The 11,337-nt window shown below is 33.9% G+C and overlaps 2 protein-coding genes across 2 annotated transcripts; one reads left to right on the top strand and one right to left on the bottom strand.

Moving 5' to 3' along the window:
- Nucleotides 1-2,624: 2,624 nt before the first annotated feature.
- On the top strand, nt 2,625-4,219 carry LOC130051168 (uncharacterized). The gene has a single exon (XM_056152533.1). It carries the CDS (start codon nt 2,811-2,813, stop codon nt 4,101-4,103), a length of 1,293 nt encoding a protein of 430 aa, XP_056008508.1. The 5' UTR covers nt 2,625-2,810; the 3' UTR covers nt 4,104-4,219.
- Nucleotides 4,213-9,128, bottom strand: LOC130051167 (uncharacterized). The gene is made up of 2 exons (XM_056152532.1): nt 8,723-9,128; nt 4,213-5,745 (listed from the first exon to the last, which is right to left on the bottom strand). Exons 1-2 carry the CDS (start codon nt 8,981-8,983, stop codon nt 4,504-4,506), a joined length of 1,503 nt encoding a protein of 500 aa, XP_056008507.1. The 5' UTR covers nt 8,984-9,128; the 3' UTR covers nt 4,213-4,503.
- Between the last annotated feature and the right edge of the window lie 2,209 nt (nt 9,129-11,337).

Here is an 11,337-nt window from a genome sequence, read left to right as displayed (position 1 = left end):
AAAGAAGTAAACCTAAGAAAGAAAAAGTAGTAGGTTACTACCGACCGGAAGTCAATTTTGAAATCGAAATTATCAAAACTTTGGAAGTTTATACTTTTATTAAGACATGTGAAAATCATATGAAAGACTTCAAATATAAGCGAGATTTATGGGGACAAAGAGACGAAAATTAAAAAGGTATTTTATCAAGAAACCGGAAGTAGTCGTTTTGACTACCGACAGACTCAATATTCTTTTGACACTTTGAAAGAGACTTAATAAACTAGTATAGGTTTCAATTTAAAGGAAAAAGTTTGAAATTTGCGATTCTTTCCATCACTTCCGGTGACGACAGGAAGTGACGGTCGACATGTTCAACCCACTACTGCACGCCTACAAACGGAGATTGATCATCCCTGAATGTTTGATGAACCTATATTTTACTTTTTCCAAGAAAAATGCTGGACAAAATTCCTTTTGAGAAACAAAAAATCGGCCATATTTTTCGACCGGAAGTGAATTTTGTAAAAACAAAAATAATTATAGCAAGGTCATTTCATAAGACATTATTCCTGAAAATTTCAGCCATCTCTGAGAAATCACTCGAAGAAATCGGAAAATCGACAATTATTCAAATACTTCAGGTATAGACCGGAAGTGACAGACAAAAAAATTGAATGTATGTGTACAATGGACTAATGTTAGTTGATCAACTCTACAAGTTTCAAGCGTCTATCTATATTCATTATTGAGAAACTGAAAAAACAAGGTTTGAATATGTCCACCCTATAGGCCTATCCGAAAACGTGAGTTATCTCTCTTTGTACTCTAACATTTAGTGTGCTTATGACAACTTCCGGGTAGTAACACGATCATACTGCGCGAAATTCGAGTTACATATCGAATATGGATGCTGAAATTGAAAAATGGTCTATCAAACAGTTAAAATCTTTTCTTCGGGAACGTAAGGAAATGGTCAGTGGAAACAAACAAGAACTCCTTGAACGAGTCAAGGGTGTGATTTTTCTGAACAAAAAAACTGTCTCAGAAACAAGTGTGTCAGATGCTATAAGTGATGGTATTCGGAGTTTTGAAAAGTTAATGACTCCCCTCAGTGAAATTTTACCTGATCCAGAATCTTTAAAATCGAACTGGAAGTCGGACGTTCACTTATTTCCTAATATCTCCAACAACGACTTGTACAATTATTTAGTATTAAGTCAAAACAGAACAACCGATTCCCAAAAAATGATGGCAACTCGTCAGCTCAAAGCTCGGGTTTTTTACGAGGATCGGCACGTGTATGATCTCCAATATCATGCTGTAAATGAGGAATGCTCTCATTGTTTTATCAGGGTTAAAGTTGTTCCATCATTACCAACGGACTCTGTCAAAAACAAACCCGATTACAATGTTTGGGTAACTCTGTCCAAAGTAACTGGACGTGTCCACTCCGCAAAATGTACATGTGCAGCCGGGTATGTATATCGTCTGATTTATATTTAAAGTGTCAGAACTCTTATCGCTGAACGTTTACTATTTTAATATTTAACAAGCAACCTCTGACATTTTATAAGTCTAGCTGTGCTAGAAAAAGGGTCTAAATTATCCAGAATAAAGCTCCTGAGAAAAGAGGGTGTTGCACAGAAGCGGCAAGTGTTGTGACGTACATGCGGAACTGACCTTCATCTAGATTTAAACTCTTATATACGTATACCTGTAGGATTCCCCATTGTTAATTCATAAAACATAAGTTCTCGTTAGCAGCCTTGACTAATAAAATACAGGTATTTGGCGTGTTTGTTGTGAGTCTCATTCACATATTGGACACGAAGTCCAACTAAACAAACTAAACAATGTCCAGGTTAAAAGTTTATTACAAACTCGGCACATCGTAATAAGCAGAAATTTGACATGAAACATTTTTGATACTCTAGAAGTGTGTTTCAAATAAGAAAAAAAATCTAGATTGAAAAAACCTTATGTCCGTGAGGGATTCGAATTAACGCGGTCGTTTGAAAAAAAGAAAATATTTTTACATTTGATAGACGACGACCTAACCACGCAAAAGATTCTAATTTCCTATAGAAAATTAACGTAAAGATGAAATTGAAAATTATATAAATGAAAAAGTGAAATTGTTTCGATTTTTTGAGATTTGTAATAAGAGAGAGAGGAAAAAAATGAAATAAACATGACAGTTTTTAAGTGGAAAACTCGAAGTATATGTTCATGCTAAATTGATTTTGTTTCACGGAGGCAGTAACCCCCCCCCCCCCCCCCCTGAAATTCGTGGATACGTAGATTACATACCCTGTATTTAAACGCTAAAAATCATATAAATTGCTTGATTTAAAATAAAATTATTTTGGATAACAATTATTATCAATACCCATCTTTTAAACTTGTGGCTATAACATTTCAATAATGGGAAATTTCTACATGAAAAACGAAAATGGTAAGCAAGCAAAAAGCCGGTGACCCCCCCCCCCCTTAAATTTTTCTGGAGTAGTACTGAGTGGTAAAATAAAAGGTTTAACTTAGGAATTGAACCCATAAAATTAAAACGACACCCCCTCCCCCATTTGAAGTATGCGTTAAAGAGGTTTGTCTTTTTATTGGGGGGGGGGGGGGGGGGGCTTTAGGTTTGCACTCCGTCTGTCTGCCAGTCAGTCCAGTAAATCAGTTTCCGCACTTTTTCGCTGTTCTTGCAGATATTCATTTGATATTTGGTACATTGCTTTTCCATAACAAGTTACATATTAATTTTGATATTTTTCCAACTTTCCTATCCTGGTTTCATAATTTCCCCCTTTACCATTATCTACATAATGAACTTCGAATATTGTTGCGGTCCAATAATTTTTGCAACCGGTAGGGGACTATGTATCGCTGTGCAATACTCTCAGAATATTTGTTATAACTGCATATCAACCTGCCATTATGATAATTTTAGGGAAGGTGAGGCATGCAACCATATATCTGCTACGTTATATGCACTCGTAGATATTACGGAGAAGAAAGTTGATGGACTTAATTCAGCAACGTCAGCAGAGTGTAAATGGGTTCAACCAAGTAAAAGGAAACTGAGTCCCAAAAAAGCAGAAGATTTGTCTTTTAACAAATATGACTTCAAAAAGAACAAAGACTTTGGGCACCACAAATCTGCAAAAAAAGACACAAGTAGATCAGGTTCTAAACTACTTGACATTGATAAGATACAATTTGCTGAAAAATTGCGTCGATGCAATCCAAATGCGGCATTTCTGCAAACAATCCCTATTCAGGAAGACATGCATAGCTCGTCATTACCCAACCTACAAAATGTTCCTTTTCAATATCGTGATTCTGTGAAACTAGATTCCCATCTCTGTCAGGAAAAATTTGAGGAGTATTTTCAACAAATGTCAATTTCAGAAAATGATGTAAAAACTATCCAACAGTTAACAAAAGGGCAAAGAAAAAGCAAGCACTGGATTGAAGCACGAATTGGTAGGGTAACAAGTTCCAACTTTGGACAAATTTGCAAAATGAGGGAAACAACTGGTTCAGAAAATGTAGTGAAATCCATCATGAATTACAATTCTTTCAAATCAGATGCCACCCACTGGGGAAATACTCACGAGGCTGCAGCAAGACGCATGTATTTATATCGCGCCAAAAAACACCATCCTTCACTGCATGTAGAAGAATGTGGTCTCCTTACTAATCCAAGTTACCCTTATCTTGGTACCAGCCCAGATGGACTTCTCCATTGTCCACATTGCAAAGAATCTTGTGGAACTCTTGAAATAAAATGCCCCTACAAATATAGAACTCTATCACCATCAGAAGCTGCATCACAGAAAGATTTCTTCTGTGAATTGTTGGATGGTAAAGTAACTCTAAAAAGAAATCACAATTATTACTACCAAATTCAGGGCCAGTTAGCTATATCTGGTAGAAAATGGTGTGATTTTGTTGTTTGGACTTTAATTGACCACTCAGTTGAAAGAATTTATTATCATGATCTATTCTGGAATGAAGTAGTTATCAAATTGGAGAAATTCTACAAATATGCAGTAATTCCAGAGCTGTTCTCATCTCGAGTTCGAAGATCAAAATGTCTGTTTAATAAAGACTGACTGAATGCAAATTAAAAAGAAGCACAAACATATTTTCAATTTCATTATTTTACATAATTATTTGATCCCCACTTGTTGTTGCAAATGAAATAAATACAACAAAACAATGTTTGTTTGATAAAAGCAGATTTATCACATTTGAACAATTTAAATTATATACATGTATTGGATTCATCCTTTCTGTGATACATGATGATATAGTAGAACACAATCCAATTCATTGGAAATATTTGTATACTAGTAGTTTCCTAACATCCACATACATATATATTTCTCAAAATGACATTCATTCATGTAGTCAAAGAAAACTTATAATGTACTGCTGGTTGAAAATGATACACAATATTACCTAAAAATTGTTTGAAAAGTCGTACATGAATCTCAGAATAATGTATTTCAATCATCTGAGAACCAGAGGAGGTTGCAGATTTGAGAGAGCAACACAAATTTTGAAAGTTTTACTAGCAACTTTAGACAAGGTAATAGGCATTGTTCCTTGTAAAATTCGAAAGTTTTTCACACGCTCATTGGCTCTTTCTACGTGAATTCTCAAATTTGCAATTCGACGTGTTTCCTCCACTTCTCGTCTACTAAATCTTCCATTGCGTTTGAATGGTGGTATGATAATTTCAACACCTTTAGGGGTTGTTAAATCAGAAATTAAAAAGCCTTTGTCAACCATAATTTGATCTCCAGCCTCTAGATAATCTAAAATTCCACATTTCTTAAATAATTGTTTATCACTAATGCTGCCACCCCACAAATCTGAGACAAATGTAATAACTCCTCGGGGATTAATTGCTAGAAGTGCTTTCCATGTCGAGTGTGATTTGTAGTGTGAAAACATGAGGGACTTGTTTGAAAGAGATTGTGGAGTTTCTGTAAAAAATTCTGTACAGTCAATAATGGCACGACAGTTTGGGTATTTCATTTGAAAATCGACTGGCATTGTTCTATCATTTGTTTCTTTGTCAGGCCAAGATATGAGAAAAGAAAGATTCACGGATAAAAAGTCAATCCAAGTGTTAATGATTGTTGCACATGTTGATCTGGAGATGTGAAATCTGTCACTCAAATCTTCTATGAGAAGTCCAAGTCGAAGTCTCATAAGCACGAGGAGGAACTCGTCTATTATTCGCAGACATCTTGGTCTCCCCCCACAGTTCTTAACGGTATCTGTTTGAGTTCTGTGATATGGGACAACAATCTCATTGAACAGTAAATTAAATGTACCTTTGTTTGGAATTCCTGTGTAAAACATAATCTTCTCATCTGATTCCTGTATATCCTCAAACACTATATCGGGTTTTGAAGCTTGACATAAAAAATCACACTTGTTTGAATCTGTCTGGCAGAAATTATTTTTCAATTCTGTACTCATTTTGTTGGTCTGTACGCTTTGATCTTGAGACACTGCGAAAACAGTTTGTGTACATTTGTTAACATGTACAAAATCACTGGTAACAGTGGTGAATTCACTACCGAAATAGTCATGCATATCTAGAGACGCATATTCAGAGGCTCCAGTTGTATGCAAGCTGGTGTCAGCCGTCTGCACGGATTCCATCTCAGTACTAGTATCCATGGATTCTTCCTTGTTCTGATCAGAAGCATCTGATGTTGACTCTGAAGCATCCATTCTCTACAAAAGATTTAAGAACACTAAGTTCTAAGTTCATTACATGTATTTCATTCATTTGTGAAAACTAAACCTTACATACAGTCAATATGAATATTTATACAAGAAGTCCATGGGCCACATCGCTCACCTGAGTCACCTTGGCCCTTATCTGAAGACTTTCCATATATATATATATATTTGCATGAATTGATGATAGCATTAATTCTTCAGCTGAATTGATGCGCTCATTAATTTAATCGATGAGAGCAATAATTGAATTGAAGTGCACATTAATTCAATTGATGAGAGCAATAATTGATTTAATGCACGCATTAATTCAATTAAGGTAACTCCATACTCGCATTATCATCTGATAAAAGTTTTAAATGTGTATTTATTTCAATTCATTTGAGTGAAAACTAATAAATTATCAAATAAGATATATATGTCATCACACTTTTTAAAATGCCAGACATGCATATACAAAATCATATATCAATGTCAGAAAATTGCAATATTTCTTTCAACAACATCATTAAAATTTCACAAAAACTGGTTAAAATGATATAATAGTATTCATAATAGTTTCATGAAACTGGTACTTTACAAATCTATTCAAAAATCTATAAAAAATAAGCAAAATCTATCACATAATGAACTTGATAAAGGATTCAATAAAAACAGAGTTATTGCCCTTGGATTCATTATTTTGAAACATATTATTGGTTATTTATATATAACTTAGACTTTTGAATTTTTTATGTTTAGCAAGATGTTTTACTATTACCATTGAAAAAGACTCCAACAAAATCTATGGTAATATCAAGCATAAATCTAAAAAATAATTGATTTTGAAAAATCTATGATGTCACAGGAGGGTGGAACTACTTTAAAGAGTGCAATAATTGAATTGATGATATCTTCAAATAATTGAAGACATCTTCAATTATTTGATTTTATGTTAATTTGGCGCTCCATACAATTGCTTTGGACGAATTATATTCAAAATCACTTTGTGAGAAACTACATTACAAACTTTGTAGATTTTTATTAGGTGTGAATAACAAAAGTACAAAATTTGCTGTTCTTTCTGAATTAGGCAGACACCCTATGAGTTTCAACATTGTTCAGCATATTTTGAATTACTGGTTAGAGAACCTAGATGACACATTTCCTCTATTAAAAGCTGCAGACTCTGCCTCAATATTCAACTTCAACAAAAATAAATCATAATGGTTTGGTTCCATTGATAATTTCAAACAACTATACTTCCTCAGTTAAAATCCTATGTGAAATCAACTGCACCATCCTTTAAATATCACTGTAAACACATTCTTAATTCATATTTTCATGAAAAGTGGTATCAAAGAAGGGAACAATTGATAAAATACCTCTGGGAAGTTGGACTCTTACTGCACAATGAAACAAAATTTTGGGCTAGATCAACCTTATACTTATTAATCTTAAGAAAATTTGAGAAAAGACAGTTCTTGACAAAATTTCGAATTGCTTCACACAATCTGATGATTGAGAGAGTTAGACATTATGATGATTGAGAGGGGTAGACATTATGGAATATCAAGAGAGGAGAGACTGCGTCCCAATTTTAAATTAAAAGAGGTAGAAGATGAAATGCATTTATGTTGTCCGGATGACATAATCTATCAAGAATTAATCTCTTGTCCACAATATCACTGAAATGTCATCTTTTTAACAATATGTCTATGACCAATTTCTATGGTTGATGAACTGTGAGGATATATTCATAATTGATGTCTTATGCAAATTATTTGAATTCATAAGTCAGATGTATAGTTAAAGAATTTCATATAGTCACTTATTTTTGGATATTGACTTTTTTAAAGTAAAACCACCATCATAGTATGTTATGTTGTTGGACTGCATGTTGTTGTTACTCATTATGCATTAATGGGCAGATAAATTAACATATATAACTAATAATATACTATCTTTTAGCACTGTCTTTTGCTGTTCATTGCAGTTTAGTGTGATTTACACCTACAGTTCAACATACAAACTTTATAGTTTATCTCTATACATTATGTATCTGTTAATTCTACATGAGGCAGAAGTGGATTTCTGTTTGATATATCCTTTAGTACCAACTCTTGCTGTCTCTTGTTAGTATATCAGGTATATTTTTTGTGATTATGTTCAGATGTACATCGCTACAATATTAACAATATGCACCATTAGTTAAACAATTTCATAGTCATGTATGGATATATATATTGACTCATTTACTGCGAGTTTATTGCTTTATTATGTTAATAAGCTGTTCTAATGTGCATGCTGATATATACTCTGCATTGGGCAGAAGTGGACTAATTAACACAATTAAGAATATTATACTACCCTTGCTGTCCATTGCAGTTTAATATATTTCACACATGTGATTTACTATTTAATCTATATATTATGTATCTGCTTATTCTACATGAGGCTGAAGTGAATTTCTGTTTTATATCCTTTAGCACCGACTTTTGTTGATGTATCAGGCATATTATATATTGCATTAGGGATAACACACATGTATCAACTGGGTACTATAATTAATGCTTACATATAAAACTTGAAATACCACTAATGAGTGTATTACTCCAAGAATTACTCTTCACTGTGTATTGTCTTTCCTTGTATAAACAGTTATATATGTTACATGTTTATGCCCATTTGGGCCCTGATTTGGTAATAAATACTATTCTATCATATTCTATAACAGCCAGGTAAAATATATTATAATAATATATTAAATATAATATAATTATAGTACATTATATAATATCATATCATGGATAGGTGTAATATATCTACATGTGTCAGGGTAAATTATTATCTATAGGCCTAGCCTGTAGGCCTCTAGTTTAAATTTCCTCGCATTCTGACATTACTAGTTTCAACAATATAAGCCATCATAGGCTAGCTTATCTCTTTTTCCAATATTGGAAAGTAAACATCTGAGCAAATGTATACTTACTGATAATTTAAATATCCGTGTTGGGAACAAAGTTGGTATTGGATGTTCCTTAGTTGGTCCACATTTGCCCACAAAATGTTCCGAACACAACCTCGTCTGATCGTAATTCTTAAAGTTGAAGTCTGATCGAATCATATGGCAGCGTTTTATCCACACTTTCCTTACTTTATCGTTTGAAGGAAACCTGTGCATTGTAATTTTTTTACCGTCAACATATTTGTTCGCGTGGTTGCTGCAAATACAGCAATATCTCTGTGGCATTTTGCACTGTCGTCCGTAGTGTTGTTAATGACGCTTTCTGAATATACTACCCGGAAGTCTGAAACGAAATTACGCAAGCGCACTACGTTCCGGATCAAGGAAAGATAACTCACGTTTTCGGAAAGGCCTATATCTCACGACCGGAAGTGAATTTTTTCAAAAATATTGAAATTTACTCTAGACATTTATAGTGTCTATAACATATGTAAAATTCAAATCATTAACTTGTTTTATGACCGAGATTTATGGCACTTAAAAATGAGAGAATGAATAGTCTTTCTTTGATATAACCAGAAGTTGGAGTTTCAACTTCCGGTGGGGTCAACATTTTTTTGAGAATTAGAACCAGACCTAGTAAACCGATATAGGTTTCAGTTTGAAAGAAAAAAGTTTGAAATATATGATTCATTTAATCACTTCTGGTGACGACCGGAAGTGACGGCCGAAATTCTTAACCCCCTACTGCACGCCTACAAAGTGAGATCTATTAACTCTGAAAATTTGGTGACTCTATCTTTTACCGTTTCTGAGAAAAACGCTGGACAACGAAAACAGCTAATAAGCCGTATTTGCCGACCGGAAGTAAATTTTACAAAAATATTTGACGTTACTTTAGACATTTATAGTGACTATTATATATTTAAAACTCAAGTCATTAATTAGTTTCATGACCGAGATTTATGGCACTGAAAAATGAGAGAATGAATAGGCTTTCTTTGATAAAACCGGAAGTTGAAGATTCAACTTCCGGTGGGGTCAACATTTTTTGAGAATTAGAACGAGATATAGTAAACCGAATTAGGTTTCAATTTGAAAGAAAAAAGTTTGAAATTTATGTTTCCTTTAATCACTTCCGGTGACGACCGGAAGTGACGGCCGACATTCTTAACCCCCTACTGCACGCCTACAAAGTGAGATCTATTAACTCTGAAAATTTGGTGACTCTATCTTTTACCGTTTCTGAGAAAAACGCTGGACAAAATATCTTGTAAAAAGACGAAAATTGGACATATCTTGCAACCGGAAGTGAATTTTGAAAAAATGAAAAAAATGCCTCGAAGTACCATCGTTCTCTATAACCTGTGAAAGTTTCAGGAAAATCCATCCAACGGTCTCGGAGACGAAAGGGAAAAAAAAAATAATAATAATAATAAACAGTAGAATCACTAGAAGGTCTTCCGTTGAAAACGGAAGACCTTAATAATAATAATAATAAGAAACAGAGTAAAAACAATATGTTCCCAAACTTTGTTTGGGGAACATAATAATAAGAAACAGAGTAAAAACAATATGTTCCCAAACTTTGTTTGGGGAACATAATTATAGCAAGGCAATTTCATAAGGGCTATTCCAGTAAAAAATCTACCCTACCCCAGGACTCCAGGATATTTTAGGGGGTACCACCCATAGAAGCGTTTTCTCGAAAATGGTACCATGCATATATTTTTTCTTCTTCAAAGTTTGGACCTGGGATAGAAGTGATTTAAAATTTAGCATGAAATATTAACAATGAATTATATATTTTTTGAAAGAAGCTTAGTTGTAGAACTTGCTAGGCAGTCATGTCTTTTTGTTTCCTGATATTTTTCTTTATCTAAACACAATAAAATGTCACCAGACTGCATTTTGACCAATGCAGATTATGCAGTGGGTGTATAACTACCATAATTCACTAAACACTTGTAAAAAGCATTTCAGTACCCGGTTTTTTCATTGCTATATATGCCACTGTGTATGTGCACAAGTTAATACAATAAATGTATTTTAAAGATCATTGTCAAATGCCTTTCCATTGCTTTATTTACAAGTAAACAGCCTTTTTGTTGCTTTGCTAGTTAACAAATATTCTACTCAGAAAGAAAAAACAACACTTCTAAATGTTTTTTAGTTTTTATTGTTGCCACTCTCTGGACAGTATCCATATTTGTTCTAAACGCAGTATTAAGTCTTCCCCGGAAGACATGTGTCGCCTGCTAGTTCATTCTATATGTAATATATCACGTATAATGTTGAAAAAGTAAATTATTGAAATGGTTTTTGTCACTAAACAGGAAGTTGATAAGCGACAGATTCGAAAATGTCTTACACAATACAGTTGGCCACACTGATGCTCTGTGCCAAATATCAGGGAGTTGCCCCATGTGGTTCTTGAGAAAACTGTGACAGAAATTTTTTGGCTGTAAAAAAATTCTAAGTCCCAGCAAACAGGAAGTTGATAAGCGACAGATTCGAAAATGTCTTACACAATACAGTTGGCCACACTGATCCTCTGTGCCAAATATCAGGGAATTGCCCCATGTGGTTCTTGAGAAAACCGTGACAGAAATTTTTTGTGACGACAACGACGCCAGACG

The sequence above is a fragment of the Ostrea edulis genome, unplaced genomic scaffold, assembly GCF_947568905.1.
Source record: "Ostrea edulis unplaced genomic scaffold, xbOstEdul1.1 scaffold_71, whole genome shotgun sequence".
Classification (NCBI taxonomy): Eukaryota; Metazoa; Mollusca; class Bivalvia; order Ostreida; family Ostreidae; genus Ostrea; species Ostrea edulis.
This window is presented reverse-complemented; position numbering and strand designations above follow the sequence as displayed.

Excerpts from the sequence above, each read along its gene's own strand:
- LOC130051168 (XM_056152533.1), top strand. The coding sequence starts at position 2,811 with ATGAACTTCGAATATTGTTGCGGTCCAATAATTTTTGCAACCGGTAGG.
- LOC130051167 (XM_056152532.1), bottom strand. The coding sequence starts at position 8,983 with ATGCCACAGAGATATTGCTGTATTTGCAGCAACCACGCGAACAAATAT. Across the intron at positions 5,746-8,722 it reads CACGGATATTTAAATTATCA|AGAATGGATGCTTCAGAGTC; the intron begins GTAAGTATACAT and ends AATCTTTTGTAG.